Source organism: Podarcis cretensis (genome assembly GCF_951804945.1).
Source record: "Podarcis cretensis genome assembly, chromosome: Z".
NCBI classification, from domain to species: Eukaryota; Metazoa; Chordata; class Lepidosauria; order Squamata; family Lacertidae; genus Podarcis; species Podarcis cretensis.
In genome coordinates this window covers 39,144,715-39,161,518 of record NC_137184.1, presented here as the reverse complement: position 1 = coordinate 39,161,518, position 16,804 = coordinate 39,144,715, and the positions used below count along the sequence as shown (strand labels likewise).

At 45.2% G+C, this 16,804-nt stretch overlaps 1 protein-coding gene across 3 annotated transcripts in view; it reads left to right on the top strand.

Annotated features, from left to right (window-relative positions):
- GRIA3 (glutamate ionotropic receptor AMPA type subunit 3) overlaps nucleotides 1-16,804 on the top strand; it is a 210,227-nt gene that overhangs the window by 74,969 nt on the left and 118,454 nt on the right. For all 3 annotated transcript variants that reach the window (XM_079962761.1, XM_079962759.1, XM_079962760.1), the window contains exon 4: nucleotides 14,752-14,939. In XM_079962761.1, coding sequence (XP_079818887.1) covers nucleotides 14,752-14,939 — 188 coding nt within the window. The remainder of the gene's footprint in view (nucleotides 1-14,751; nucleotides 14,940-16,804) is intronic.

The window sequence follows — 16,804 nt, the reverse complement described above, 5'->3', positions numbered from 1 at the left end:
AGTTTCAAAACCTGTCATTTCCAGTCTGCTGCCTAAATGAACCCATGCATTGTGAGCTAAATGGGGCAGTGATCTGCCTCAGTGTAAAGCAATTTCCTATGCCCACTGGAGTCCAGAGACATTCATATATATCAATCACATGAAATTTAGTTTATTTTATTAGAGTGCCAGGTCCTAAATAAAGGGTTTTTAAAATGATTCTTTTTTAAAAAAAAAAATGCAAAGCAAGTCCAATGTCAGCAGCAATGGACCCTTGAGGAATGGGACCAGGGGCGTACGAAGTGGGGGGCAGAGGGGGTGGGTCACCCCGGGTGCCACTCTGGGGGGGTCACAAGATGGCCCCTGCATTCCACCAGCTGTAGAGTGGCCAAAGGTGCGCACAGTCAGTATGGGTGCTGCTTGTGCAGCATTCATATGGGCTGCCTCTCGCACGGCGACCGTATGGGTTGCTGCTCTTGCACGCCATTCATACAGGCATCCATATGGGCTGCCTCTCGCGCAGCAGCCCGTATGGATTCCATGCAAGCGGCAGCCCGTGCGGAGTGTGAATGTGTGGCATCCCGTATGGACTGTGCGTGTGCAGCATCGCATACGGAGTGCGCACGCGTGGCATCACATATGGTTGCCATGCGTGCACATGCACAGTCCATACAGACGTCACACGTGCTTCGCCGAGCAGTTCAGCCTGCCCCTCGGCATCCCACCCCAGGTGCCAGAGAGGGTTCTTCCGCCACTACATGGGGCCCCTGGCATTTGTCCTACCACACCAGGTGCTGACCCCAGACCTGCTTGCTGTAAATCTTGCCCTCCACTAATGAAATCCCTTTCCCTCTACTGATATCTGAAAGGGCACTGCTGTGTTGAGATGATATTACACCACATCCTCTGCAGTGAAGCACAGAGAGAATGCGCATGGTTTGCTTGGCTCTTCAAACCAATGAAGTCGAGAACAAGTTTCTGAGAGCAATGGAGGTGCAAATTGAAAATTGATGAAGATCAATAACCTAAATGAGGGTGGTTCTGATTATTTAAACTGAAGATTGAAGTCACTAAACGGTCTTGATTTGCCCCCCACTCAAATCAATTATTGCACTTGCACTCAATCTTGATTTCAATCCATCCATCCCAAAGGGTACAATTCAAGTCTTTATGCAAAAAACCTTGAGCATTAAAGAATGAAAATAGCATCATGTTCCAGCGTTGGTGTTTGCTACTAGGGAACAACTGCTTTCAAAACATCTGCTATGCTACCACTTTCAGTTGCAGCTTGCTCTCCATCCCAGTGCTGGTGTTTTTTATAAGGAAAGGAACCTCCTCTGAGCCAATTTCCTAGTTATCCCTGCTAATTAAAGAACACATGTTGCAAAGTTCCTTTCTACCTGCAGCAGCCACTACTAGTAGTAGTAGTAGTAGTCGTAATAATAAATAATAATAATAATAATAATTTTTTATTTATACCCCGCCCTCCCCAGCCAAGGCCGGGCTCAGAGCGGCTTACAAACAATAATAAAAACAAGAAGAATGATTACAACTTAAAAACAAAAATAAAATACAACATTAAAATAATGGAGCATTAAAATATTAAAATGTAGCCTCATCGCAGAAGGAGAAGGAAAAGAAGAAAAAGAGAGAGAGAGAGAGAGGGAATCAAATTGGCTCCAAGCCAAAGGCCAGGCGGAACAACTCTGTCTTACAGGCCCTGCGGAAAGAAATCAGATCCTGCAGGGCCCTGGTCTCATGAGGCAGAGCGTTCCACCAGGCCGGAGCCAGAGTTGAAAAGGCCCTGGCTCTGGTTGAAGCCAATCTAACTTCCTTAGGGCCCGGGACCATTAGGGTGTTGCTATTTATGGACCGTGAGGCTCTCCGTGGGGCATACCGGGAGAGGCGGTCCCGTAGGTACGAGGGTCGTAGGCCGTGAAATATTTATATTTGGGCGGCTAACTCCAAATATAAGGTAAAGGTAAAGGTACCCCTGCCCATTCGGACCAGTCTTGCCAGACTCTGGGGTTGTGCGCCCATCTCACTCAAGAGGCCAGGGGCCAGCGCTGTCCGGAGACACTTCCGGGTCACGTGGCCAGCGTGACATCGCTGCTCTGGCCAGAGCCAGAGCCAGAGCCAGAGCCAGAGCCGCACACGGAAACGCCGTTTACCTTCCCGCTGGTAAGCGGTCCCTATTTATCTACTTGCACCCGGAGGTGCTTTCGAACTGCTAGGTTGGCAGGCGCTGGGACTGAGCAGCGGGAGCGCACCCCGCCGCAGGGATTCGAACCGCCGACCTTTCGATCGGCAAGCCCTAGGCGCTGAGGCTTTAACCCACAGCGCCAACTGCGTCCATAATGCATTAAAAACACAAAATCAAACAATTGATTAAAACACAGCTCAAAATCACAGTAAAATCAAAATAAAATTAAGTGGCCAACCCACAAATCACAGCCATGAAGGTAGGAATATTAAATATTCGCCAGGCCCAGTCACCTGTGCTGGTTCCATATGGGCCAATAGAAAGGGCCAAGGGGGCCACTTGGCCACTTACATACAGGGTTTCATGGAAAGAAGGGGGTCAGACTGGGCCCAGACCAAAGGCCTGGCGGAACAGCTCCATCTTGCAGGCCCTGCAGAGAAATGTCAAATCCCGCAGGGCCCTGGTCTATTGTGACAGAGTGTTCCACCAGGCCAGGGCCACGGCTGAAAAGGCCCTGGCCCTGGTCGAGGCCAGTTTAACCTCCTTTAGGCTCAGGACCTCCAAAGTATTATTTGCGGACCATAAGGTCCTCTGAGGGGCATATCAGGAGAGGCAGTCCCATAGGTACGAAGGTCTTAGGCCGTATAGGGCAGGCATAGGCAAACTCGGCCCTCCAGATGTTTTGGGACTACAACTCCCATCATCCCTGACCACTGGTCCTGTTAGCTAGGGATGGTGGGAGTTGTAGTCTCAAAACTTCTGGAGGGCCGAGTTTGCCTATGCCTGCTATAGGGCTTTAAAGGAAGAACATTACTAGAACAAAGTAATGTGCTTTCTTCTTTGAAGAGCAACATATTTAACATTTTGTAGATGAAAACTGAAACACTTGCATTATTGAAGGGATGTGGAGCCTTTTTCAGCCCAAAGGCCACATTTCCTCATTGGCAACTTCCAGGGGTCATGTGTTCCAGTGATGGGTGGGACCAGAGGCAAAGTAAGTGGAGCAATTAATGCGACTTTGGCCAGCAGGGTGCATTCCATCCATCCCAAACTCATAGGTTTCTACACATATAATTCCATTCCGCCAAGTAAGAGGTGCTGGAGTGATGGGGTGAAACCCAGGGGTCCACCTGCCTTTTTTTTTTCTTTCTTGCCTGTTGCATCCTGTATTCTTTTTCCCAACAATGGCCTATCATGCAATGGCTTCTGAAACAAGAGGGGTTGATAAGTTAACCACCAAAGTTTCTTCTTCTCTTTTTGAAACTCAGAAAGTTTTAGCATAAGGAATAAGAACCTTTGGCTCTCCACATGTTGCTGAACTACACCCCTCATCAGTCTTGGCCATTGGCCATGCTTACTGGGGCTGATGGGAATTGTAGTTTTGCCCTCAGTCTATGGAGGTGTCTGGCTCACCCTTCAAGGACTCAAGTTCTTGGTCAGAGATAGGCATGGCACTCAGCCCTCTCTGTTGCATTACCTTTAGTCAGCTTTCAGCCCTCTGTGAGCCTGAGTGTGGCATTGTGAAGTGGGGAATCTCCTCCATTCATGGAAACTTCCAACACATTTCAGGGTCTAAAGTAAGGTTACCAGATGTCCCCGTTTCCTGGGGACAGTCCCCAGATTTACAAATCAGTTCCCTGACAAAATCCATTCATTCCTACTGAATCTGGTAACCTTAGTCTAAAGCACAACTGTATAAGTAAACACATCATCCTGTTTTCTGTTGTGGAGGGTGGGTGATTGCAGGGCGTACAACCAACAGAAAAGAATTCTGGGAGCTGTAGTTTGTTAAGGGTACTGGAGATTGTAGGTTTGAGAGGTGCCCTTGATTCTTTGGGGTTTGTCATGTGCTTTAAATGTGCATTGGAATGTGTTTGAAATACACTGTAAGCATCCCTCCATTTTTTCCTCTGGAATCAGAGTATGGATGTTGGAATCCAGCCCCCATCATCCTCAGCCAGCACGGCCAATGGACAGGGATGGTGGGAGTTGTAGTCCAACAATATCTGGAGGACCACAGGTCCCCCCACCCTTGCCTTAAAGGGAATACTGCTTCCATATGATTCTAGCCTTAATAGATCTCAACAGAAGGGTTACGAACAATTAAATGGAAGGCAAAAGGTAGCGAGAGAATTTGGTGTAGTCCCTGGAGTTGTTCCAAGCCTGTAATATCTGCAAGCAAATAATTGGCCATTTTACATGTTTTCCCCCACCTCCTCCTTTGAGGCAACTGTACTGTGGCTCACGGGCAACACTGACCTGGTTTTTATCTTTCCCTTCCTCTTTTTGCACAGATATAAATATCATAGTGAGCAATATTAAATAAACATCTTTTCTGCTTTGTATGTGAAATAAACAAGAAAAGAGAAGCATCTGATTCACAGGGTGAGGTGGGGAACTGAGAACACTAATACACTTCCCACTCAATATGCATTGCACCCTATCTGCTTAACACCTTACCTTCTTGGTTTGAAAGCTCCAGTTAAATATTTTGGGGAGAATCTACTGCTGTAAGAATGTCTGGTGGAACACCCACAAAGTCTTAATGCTGGAGCCCACATAATGCTTTATTTCATATTCCTTGTTAATTCCAAAACTGTGCATGGGGGCTGAGCTATGGTCACAACCCCTCTCAAACTGCACATGGTGGGAAGGGTTCTAATGGACTCTTCACAGTATGTCACTATTGTCATCCCTCTCCCACCATGCTGCCCCTGTGCTGAAGCAATGCTAAGCCGCTTATTTCAAAGCTAAGACCAAAATGTTCTTCGAAGCATCCAGCAGTCTGCCTTCCACCCAAGCGAGATCTAGTCCTTGCAACCACACAGTATTCCAGAAGAGGAATGCAGCTACGGATCTTCCTCCAAGCAAATGGGAGTGTTGTAGCCTGTTCCATAGAGTTTGGGACCAGATATGTTCCTCTACAAAGGAACCAATTCTAGTGCTGTGCCAAAAATTCTCCAGTGGTTGCTGTTGTTGTTTTAGCCATTGCCCAACAATAAATGTGAAAATATATCACATTTCAAAGTTATCCAAGGGGAGAGAACATTTCCATGAAATTCTCATGGGAGTGGTTCAGTGTTTGTACTTTTGAGGGGGACACGGGGTGTTTATGAGCACCCTTTTTTTCATTCTGCCAATCATCTCACCCTGTAGCTTTCCTAGGTGCCCATGTTCTGATAAAAGGGAAACCAAGGGAAAACACCAAGGGGTAATTCTTTCCATGGGCTGGTTTTGTTTTGGGATTTATTTATTTATTGAGATCAGGAAGCAGGGGTAGCCAGGGAGACTGCAAACTGCTGAAAAAATTATTTACTGGGAACGAAAAGAAAAACACATACCACTTTCAACTATGAAGAACATAGTTATTGCACTGATTTGCATATAGTATGCCAAGTGATTCATGGATTATTATTAATGCCATTGCGTGGACAGGCGGAGTCCCCAGATCCCGAGTGGTCCCCCCTGTCATGTGGAATAACGACTCTAGACAACGCGCTATGGGATTAAATTGGCCACAACTTTATTAAATTTCAAATGTGGGTAGACCTTGGCTCAGGCATTGGGCGTTCTCCCTCCCTAGTCCCCAGCCGGGGACCTAGGGAGCATCAGCGTTATCCAGTGTGTGGGGGGGGATGGGCCGGCTCTGGAGAACATATGTTCAAGCAGAGATAGCCGCCCCCGTTACGCCGCCGCAGGGGAGAGCAATGACGACCTTTCGGCGTACGGCCAAAGCCTCCCTTCAAAAACCCCTTTAACGGGGAACCCTGGTATCGCCGCCGCAAAGAGGAAGATGGACTAAAGGATTCCGCCCAAGGCCTGATACCGCCAAAGTTGTGACGTTTTGCTACAGGAAAAGCGAAACCTGCCAATGCAGGGAAATTCATTTCTGGCCCTTTAACAGCGACCTTATCGTAGCAGCGCCCGCATACCTGTGGAGAAAGGTTAACCTGCAAAACCTATGAAGAAAAGATAACCTGCAAAAGAAGGCATTAACTGAGGGTGGGTAGGGTGGGAGAAGCTCTGGAGCCAAGTGAGGATTAACAATTAAGATCCACCCTCTATTGTGTGGGCAGGTAATCCCTCCCCCTACCTGGCCTGGTTTCCCTGGCAACGCTTCCCCCAGGTGGGATTGGACAACTCACTGGGGTAGGCGGGGACCTCCAGGTATCCCACCTGAGGGAAGGCAAAGCCTATGCTGATGGGGCCACTCCAGATCCAGGGCTGCACGCATCCCCGCAAAGGGCGCCCCCCGTTTTAAGTGGGGAGCGGTCATTGTAAACAGTGTATGTTAATTTCAGAGTACCTTAATTATTTTTTGATGACCACTTCTTTAAAACAAAATTCAACTTCACGTAAATGTGCAGGCACAGAATTCCTCTTACAAAGTTGATTAGTGAAGGATGACATGTTCCCTGACAGAACTGGTAGGTTTTTGCTTTGGGTGCTTGTTTTATTTCTGGTCTAAAATTATTAGCATATTCTAACAACAATATCAAGGTGGCTTCAGAAATATATACAGTGGTACCTCAGATTAAGTACTTAATTCGTTCCGGAGGTCTGTTCTTAACCTGAAATTGTTCTTAACCTGAAGCACCACTTTAGCTAGTGGGGCATCCTGCTGCCGCCGCGCTGCCAGAGCACGATTTCTGTTCTTACCCTGAAGCAAAGTTGTTAACCTGAAGCACTATTTCTGGGTTAGCAGAGTCTGTAACCTGAAGCGTATGTAACCTGAAGCGTATGTAACCCGAGGTACCACTGTATTAAAGTTTATCAAGAGGAGGTACATATTTATTCACTCTTGATGACTGGAGGTTAGGCATCAAGAATCTTTTGACGAAATAGGAAGACAATTCAACCAGCCAAATATTTGACTTTTCTAGGACATTTATCTAAGACTTGCTAAGCTAACATACTCTTATAAATGTTGAATATGAATTTCCATTCGTGGCTTGATTAACATAATCTCCTGCGATTGTTTCTTCAAACGAATATTATTTATCATTATTTAAACTCAGCAGTTTCTGGACTTTTGTTCTCTCTTTTTAAGCGTTATTCAGCATTATTCAGGCTTGCGTAATGAAAACTTGATTTGCTTTATCAGTAAGATTACTGCATGCATTTGAAATTAAATTTATTACATTTTTATCATGCCCTTCCACCAAGGAGCTCAGGGTAGCACTTGCTCCTCACAAGAATCCTGTATGGCAAGAAAACGTGGCAAGTCAGGTGAGCTAGGTGACCCTAGTCCCTAGATCTGGTGGGTTCCAGATGGTAGATATGGGGCTGTATTCTTCAAGGTAATAGGTCTGGAGCCATGTTGTGATGGTGAGCAAGGGGCAGAGAGAGAGAGCCAGAAGGGTAAGCCACTTGTCACCAACCGCCTCTCTCTCCCTGCTCAGCAAGCTGTGAGGAGAGGGCTAGATTGTTCCTGCCAGAGATCTTGAACCAATTGCTAGCAGAAGATCGTTCTCCCTCCCACATTCATTGCTCCATCCCTTTTGGCTTGTTTCCACATTTTCCCACTCCTGACCTCCTTTTCTCCTGCAAAACGTCACCCCAAAGGCACACAAAATTAGGCTAAGGGGTGCATCAGCTGCTGCTCGTGTCAGCTGCCATTTGTTGTCTTTTCCCAGAATGCTTCGCCCTGGCTACCATCACTCCCCACCCCAGGCAATGCTCCAGAATTATCCTGCATTGCTGAATTGGGGGGGGGGGGAGAGAGACACCAAAAGGCAGCTTCTAGAAATGGCTAAAGATGTCTCCTCTGTTGCTGCCACCAAAAGCAAAAAAAAAAAAAAAAGACGGGGTTGGGGGTTGGGGCTGGGGTTTTGTTCATGAAATGAACTAGACCAGCAAAAATGACTGGAATCCCAGTGCAGTGTGTGTGTGTGTGTGTGTGTGTGTGTGTGTGTGTAATCTTGCATACCCCTTCAGAGGGGGAGCAGGCTTTTGTCAATGGCAGAATGCCCTTCACAGCTGAGAGGGCCAATCTGGCTCGAGAGTCAAATAAATTAATTAAACTCTTTGCAATTTTCTTGGAAATTCTTCCATAAGCCAAACGTACCTTTTGAGGGTGTTGAATGTGCTTCTGGCAATTGTAAAGCCAGCAGCAGCAGCAGCACCTCACCTCCAGCTGAGAACCACCTGATTATAGGTTTGGGTATCCCTGCATCCAGGCACTCAACCCTCCTGGAACACAGATCAACCATCTCACCCAGTGCATGAGGTTATCCGCTAACCTGCTAATTACTAACTGCAGGATTCCTAATTAGATCCCCTTTCCTTAAATAAATACATAAACATAGGCAGACGTGTTCATCTGCATCTTCAGTTAGGCACCAGCAGCTACAGAGGGGGGCGGGGGTTACACACACAGAGAGAGAGAGAGAGAGAGAGAGAGAGAGAGAGAGAGAGAGAGAGAGAGAGAGATGCTTTTGATTTTGTGCATTCCACATTGATGGGCATGTTTTAAAAACCTGGGGATATATTCAGTTCAGTTCACATTTATAGATAAACCTACCTAACTCACACTTTCTGAAATAATGTACGAACCAAAACACAGGCATCCTTCGAAATTCACACGCCTTAAAGTTTTGCAATGCATTTCTCCAGGCAGGTAATGTTTACAAAAATGCATATACTAAGGGAAAGCATTGTATTTGTGAAAATAACATTTTAAGCCAATCATTATATCTCTTTGCAAAAATGTGTATATTAGGCATAATTTCCTGCACACCCAGTGAGGGGAGTGGGGTGGGCTGGAGAAGAAGGGCAGCTAGCTACAGAAGACGGATTTAAATTACTGGTGCCTTCTTGCACTAATGTGCTTGATGGCTGTCCTAAAGATTTTCATGCTTCCAAAGATATGCGCTAATAAGGTCCACTGGATGCAAGCCCTTATCGGATCTATCATTTCTTCAGTTGCATTCACAAGTGATGGTTTCGGTGCTATCTGATCAAGCATAACTATATAAAAAATTCGGTCAGTCCTGCTAGACATGGAATTTTATCTAACTGAACGAGCTCTTCAGTGGAAAAAGTATTCTTTTCTCTTACTGCTCAGCTTGCTTTTGAAAAGAGAGATTCTCACACTGGGCAAATAGGCCTCTTTTGTCTGTGTAGTGGTATTATCAGAGCAACAGTATCTGTCTAAAATTGTAGGCAAAATGTGTTTTATTCCCCCCCCCCCTTTGACAGCTATATATCCGTTTTGTTTGCATTTGGTGTGTGCCTCAGGGATAGATAGAGGCATAGCACTTACAGTTCTATGATTCCATGAGCAGGAGGTTTAGACCACACTTACAACTGCATTAAGGTGGTAAGAAAATAGTTCCTGGTACAGAATCTATGACAGCCCTCCTGCATGGCCAGAGCAGTCCTATACAGAGGTACTTCTAGTTATGAACTTAATTCATTCTGGATGTCCGTTCTTAACCTGAAACTGTTCTTAACTAGAGGCCTGCATTCGCTAATGGGGCCTCTTGCTGCCGCTGTGCCGCCGGCACATGATTTCCGTTCTCATCCTGGGGCAGAGTTCTCAATTCGAGGTAACTCTTCCAGGTTAGTGGAGTTTGTAACCTGAGGCATTTGTAACTCGAGGTACCACTGTACTTGCTTATTCAGAAGTTAGTTCCACTGAGTCCCATCGATAATAAATCTGTAAGTCTTTAAAATTCCACAAGAAGACTCCTGTTTTTGCAGCAACAGTGTAGCACAGCTGTCACAGAAACATACAGTTGGAAGGGTATGGGGGGGTTATCTAGTTCAACCCCTGGTGTGCCACAGTGGTCAAAGTGTTAGACTAGGAGAAGACGACACAGGGTCAAATCCCCACTCCCAACACAAAGGGCGTGGGGTGAGCTTGGGCCAATCGCTGTCTCTCAATCTAATCTGTCTCACAGCGTTGTTACATGGATAAGGTGGAGCAGAATAGAGCCCTGATCTCACTGGGGAAAAGTCAGTACAGTGGTACCTCGGGTTAAGAACTTAATTCGTTCTGGAGGTCCGTTCTTAACCTGAAACTGTTCTTAACCTGAAGCACCGCTTTGGCTAATGGGGCCTCCCGCTGCTGCCACGCCGCCGGAGCCCGATTTCTGTTCTTATCCTGAAGCAAAGTTCTTAACCCGAGGTACTATTTCTGGGTTAGCGGAGTGTGTAACCTGAAGCGTATGTAACCCAAGGTACCACTGTAATAGGAATGTAATATATTTTTTAAAAAATGGCCATCCAGTGTCTCTCTCTATCTCTCTCCTTCACTAGAGATATTTAAGCAATATATTCCATAGGCAAATAACTCTTGCTGTTAATGCATTTCACCCAATGTTTAGCTGAAATCTCAATAGCCGATATTGCTTGCATCCACACCACACATTGAAAATACACGGCTTCACCCAAAGAATCCTGGGAGCATTAGTTTGTCCCTGATAGAGTTACACCTGATAGAGTTACACATCTAACAAACTAGTTCTCGGGACTTTTCCCCAGTGAGATCAGGGCTGTATTCTGCTCCACCTTATCCAATGTGTCTTAAATGTGTGGCATGGATGTTGCCACTGATTACTCCTGTTTCCATTGGTTCTCCTCCAGATTTGTCAGATCTTTGTACAGAAGCTGTCAGCAACACAAAGGGTATTTTTCCCCCATGGGTCACCAACATGGACACATATCCTTGATGTCCTCAGGGTCCCATCTCCACAAAGAATTCTTTGGCCAAAATAAGGCTTTTTTTATCTCCTGGGAGGGGGAGATTTGTGGCTAAGGCTGGGGAGAAATGTGTATTTAAAGTCAAATCTATCAAATCTGCACTTTTTTGAAACTGAGACATAGCTATATCCTTGTAAAAAAAAACTGTAATGAAGCTCTCAAAAACACACCTATCAGGAGAATATGTACGCAAAATGAAGATAATAGTGAAAATAACACCAAAATTAATTGTATTCAGGCAAATTGCTTTCAAAAATGTGTACATTAGTCAAAACTACATATAAAAATATGTCAGTTGGGAGAAATTCACACTAAAATGCTGGTGGTTCATGTGCATTTAAAAAAAAATAATCTGCAAATTGCTGCAATGTGTGAGGAACTGAATTTGAGACTGGTAAAATGAGAAAGCTGAGAGAATCTAAACAGACAGATCCTTCCATCCCTACTTGTGACGTGCATGTTTCTCCAGTTAGCAAACATGCCCTTTGGCCCCCAAAGGCTGGTGACCTAGCTTTAACCACTGACCTATGCCTCCCCAAGAATCTTGTCTCTGAAATTTTGGAAAGTATGAGTGCATACAACAGCTGTGTGGCAGTGAAGCAAGACTCCAGGTATATTGGCAGGTTCCCTTAGGGACATGATGTACAATATTAAACACTCCTTAAGCAAAAGCAATAAAAGGCCAATTTTTCCCCCACTTAGCTTACAAAACCGGCATAAATTTCCCTTTAATTGCACTTGGAGTTTTCAATTATCAAAATGTCTCATTTGTAAGCTGTCTGCTAACCCAAGCCTTGTACCTGCTCGTTCTATAGCATGTAGCTGAATCGTAATGCTGCCTCAGACATCACAGCCATCTTTGTAAAATATGATGTTAAGGAAGGCTGAGTTCATTGTACCATACATATGTAAATGCCTCTCTTTCAGTGGTCTCGGGGGAGAGGGGAAGCCAGACTGTATTCCCAAGCACAGCATGTATTAATTGTACGGCAATAAAGTGCACACGTACGAACTCAAGAACGTTCAAGAAGCATTAAGCAACCAAAGTCAGGACATCATTAAGGGAACCAGAAAGCCCTGCTCAGAAGTTATATTTAAAAGATGCTGCATTGGGAACTCCCTGGACTGAAGCTCTTTTGCAAAGGGCAGACAACCCAACCTGTAAACCAGGTAATGTGAGGAGTAATTTTCAGCCCAGGGCCTACATTTCCTTCTGGGTGACCTTTTGAGGACCACTGGCCAGAAGCAGAAGTGGACAGAGCAACAAATATAAAAGTTACCTTTGTATAGTAAGCTGGCTTCTACACAGTGATGTGAGCCCAACTGGTGTGTAGCTTGGGAAAGAGTTTCACAGGCTGGACAGAGAGGCATTGTTGGCATCCATCTGTTTCAAGAGGCAATGGAGTGCACCTCCAGAGGTTAAGTCAAACTGCTGGAGAATCATAGTGCCTGCTGTGGATACAGAAAGCGGTAACTCAGAACTGCTGCTTCTCATGTTGCTTTTGCTATGTTAGCAGCACCAAAGTGACCTTCCACAGTGTGCAAGTCTGGGCAGTGTGTATGGAGGTCCTGGGCTGCCCAGATAACAAAACAACCCTCTTAGCCTCATGGATGCAATGCAATGCATTTGGCACCAGTTTGGTTGCAGAAGTTCCTGGAAGGAGGCATACATGACACCATCCAACCATTTTAGGAACTCCACTCCAGATTTGTTTAGGGTTTACTCCTTCACCTTTTCTTCTTCCAAAGAATTCCTGCAAGGCAGCAGAGGTTTTTGAACAGAGTTTTCCTTCTCTTAGTTGGGTTCCCTTCCCAGGCTGATGAGCTGATCTGCCCCTCACTTACCTCCACAGCACATGCAGAAACTTCCGTCTTAACAATTGGACCCACTATGGGTTTCATCCGCTCAATCCACCGGAGCCTGTCTTCACATGCAGGGGAAGTCTCTAACTCACTGAGAGTTTGAGACCCAATGTCCACCCTCACCTGGTTTAGCCAGCCACTCAGAGCCCATAGAGAGCAGCAGCATACCACTTCAGATTCTCATGGCTTCCCAAAAAGAAACTTGGGAAACGTAGTTTGTTAAAGGTGTTGAGAGTTGTGAGGAAGCATTCCCCCATTCCCCTAACAGAGCTACAATTCCCTGAAAAGAGGGTCTGAGTGTTACACTACTCTGAAAACTGTAGCTCTGCGAGTGGAATAGGGGTCTCCCTAACAACTCTCAGTACCCTTAAGAACCCTACAGTTCCCATGATTCTTTGGGGGAAGCTATGACTGTTTAAAATGGTATGGCACTGCTTGCAGAATAAAGTGCAGATGAGGCCTGTTAAATCCACCCACAGCCCTGGACTGAATCCCTATCATTAGTAAATAATGGCTTCTTAAATGAAGTCAGGGGACATTGCCCTCCTGCTATAAGAGACCATAGCAAGATTGCAGCCCACCCCCCTAAAAAAAAAAGCTTCCATGCAGATAGCCTTCAAGAATGAGATTATTCTCCCCAGCTGTTCCACAATTAGCTCTCAGCAGTTTGCTTAAATTCAGTCTACGTCCCAGCCACAGTTGTTCACAAGGAATGAATGGTCCACTTGCAAGCGTAAATTTCCCACTGTGCTGCTCTTTGTTCGTTTTATGCTGCCTCCCTGCTCTGCTGAAGCTGTTAAATGAGTCGATATTACCTTAATATGAGCTTTAAAGGTGTTATTTAATGCCATTACATTCTCCATTAAAAAAAGAAAGAAATGCAGTACATGAAGGGGGGGACACACCTCTGAATACCAGGAAAACCACATGTCTACATTACTTGCCTTGAGATAATTGCCACAATATTTTAATTGCCATTTTCTCCTTATGCAGAGCTCAGTCTGGGCTAGTTATGGGCCAGACCGCACCTCCCAATGAATTCCAGTACTGCTCCGTGCCACCTTGGAAATATGATAATGTCAAACGGAAACTACTTCATGTAATATAAGGCTCCACCTGTACTATACATTCAAAGCAGTATCATACCGCTTGAAACAGTCATGGTCTCCCCCAAAGAATCCTGGGAGCTGTAGTTTGTTACACCTTCCATTGAATGTACAAAGATCAATGCTAGGGTGGAAAACATGATCCTCACAATTTCAGTGAGCATATTTTGAAGGTGTGAACAGAACTTTTCAAGTTGTCCTTTGGGCTGCTGATTAGGCCAGGGATGGGGAAACTTCCTCAGGCTATGCCTTCTCCAAGCCACATTCCCTCTCCCTAGGTCTCAGCCCTTAGCAGCCTTGCTTTGCACCCTCCAGTTTTTCCCAACCTGGAAGGCGCCCTTGAACTTGACTGGATGGAGGCTAAAGAGGGGTGTACATGTATCTGTACTGCACTGAAGTAACATTCACTTCTACTGCTCTGCCCACCTTTCCATCTCTGGCATGTGATTCCTGGAAGGTTGCGCAGAAGTGGTCCACGGTCTGGAATAGATTTCCTCTGCAGCATCAAGCTGATTGCACATGAGGTCATCTAAAGGAAGTTACACAGTTTCGTTGGTGTGTGGGTGTGGGTCTGTGGGTGTGGGTGTACTTGCCTGGTCTATGGCAGCAGGATGAATGGACTTGAAAATTGTCAAGGCACGTGTTAAATGTTTCATGGACAATCTCTATGTCTTGGCAACTCTGCTAAATCCAGAGGGTTACTACAAGCAGGAGGGAAATTACAACTGAATTTCTATTGTTCACAGAATGCTCGCAGGTCATTAATTTTACTGGGTTATAAACACTGCAGCTGCTTCCAGATGAAGCAGGAGCTTTCTTTCATTCTTTGTTTTAAAATCAACTTGTCCCCAGACTTTCTGTTTTTAAGTCTTCTTTCCCCTTTTCTTTCCCCAGGATTTTCCATTCTTCAGGCAATTATGGAAGCCGCCGTGCAAAATAATTGGCAAGTGACTGCCCGATCCGTGGGAAGCATAAAAGATGTTCAGGAGTTCAAGGCAATCATTGAGGAAATGGACAAGCGGCAGGAGAAAAGATACTTGATCGACTGCGAGGTTGAAAGAATAAACACCATTTTGGAACAGGTAGGTTCCCTTTTTGTAATGGGCATATCATTGTGCAACAGTTTTATACATAATGCACATTGCGCTCCACCTTACCGGATGTGTGAATTAAAGGATTGGGCTGCCTGCTGTTGTTGCCAAGCATTCTGAGCCATCCTGCATTGGGCCTGCAGCACCACTGTTGCCTATTCAGAAGAAATTTATGTTGGGGAGAGAGATTTGGGAGAGATTCTACTCTCCAAAAGGAGAGTTAAGCACAATGGTGATTTTTCCAAGCACATTAAAACTTTGTTAGATTTATATTGGCTCTTATCCACCTTTAAACAAGCATTCCCCACAAAAATACCTAGGCCAGAATAAATCACAGAAACTAGCGGCAGGATATGAGAGTGCCAGAAGTCAAGTGCTCCAACGCATTAGGGACATAGAGCTGCAATGGCATATGGGCAAAATGGATAAACATGCCACAATTAGAGACTTTGGGAGAGGGTTCTCACCCGCAAATTATCTGGCTGATTTACAAAAACCTAAGTACAGACACTCCTTTACCCTGGCCAGATTCAACGTTCTGCCCTCTGCCCTGTTGCTAGGCAGATATGAGGGCAAACCATATGAGTCACGTGTTTGCCCATGTGGCTCATCGGAAGTGGAAACAAGTCTGCATGTATTGCTGCACTGTAGTTATTACGAGGACCTACGCCTGACCTTTATTGCCCCAGTTCTACAAAAGCTTAAAAATGAACTCCTATGTATGAGAGCCTTGGTAGAAGATAAGGTCCCTGAAATTACGATCAATGTTGCCAAATTCTGTGTAGCCGCTATTAGGCGCAGGAAACAAGAGCTTTCCAATGTCAATATGCAGGTGAAGGCAAACACTTAATTTTATTTATGCTGTCTAATTTTAAATTGCTGTTATGGCCTAATCTGTATTGAAATTGTCCTTTGTTTTTCCGGTGTTATTTTTTGCTGACTAGCTGTACGAGTTAACCTGGTCTGTGACCGTTTAATAAAATTTGATTTGATTTGAAATCACAGAAACTTAGCTTTGCAGATAAGTGACTGTTTTACTCATAGAGTTTCCAGAAGTTGCATCAAACAAGTCTCCATCTGCTGGCAGTAAAATAAAGATGAAAAAGATTCCAGATGACTTAAAAATAAATGTACTTGGTTTTCTTACCAAAAGGATCATACACTAGTTGGGTTAGCGAACATACAGGGTTTTACAGAGATTCAATTCACTTACATGCAGCATTTGCTGAGTTCAGAGAACAAACAAAAAGGGGGGGGGGACAAGGAGGCAAAAGCTGCTAGGAGCAAGCCATGCCGTACTCGCTGGCAACATGAGCTCATGGCTCACTTTAACCCTTTTTTACGTGCAAGGGTGAGTCAGTAACAATTTACTGCACCATCACTTTTTGTTCATTCATTATATAAAGCATGTTTACCTTGATCTTCAGCCAAAAAGCCCTATTCCTTTTTGCCGGCAATGGCTTTTATAGCCTGGCATGATGGTGGAGGGATGTAGTGCTGGCATTCTGGCCTTGGGGGTGATTCCTATCCCATGTGGCTGTGCTGACAGCTGGGGAAAACTCATGAGACCCAGGAGCTAATTAGCACCCAATATGGGCTCTCAGGAGCAGGCCTCCCCTGCAGACCTGAATGAAGACTTCACTCCCATGGGAAGCTGCTTTCTTCTTAGACCATTAATCCATCTGGTTCAATGTTGTCTACAATGAGTGGCAGCTGCTCTCCAGGATTTCAGGGAAACCTTACCTTGAGATACTGGGGAATGAAGATACAAAGCATGTTCTACCACTGAGCTATGGTCCTTTCCCAATTGTGCCCTGTTGTGACAAGACAGTTCTCATAACTCTGCATTTGAGATC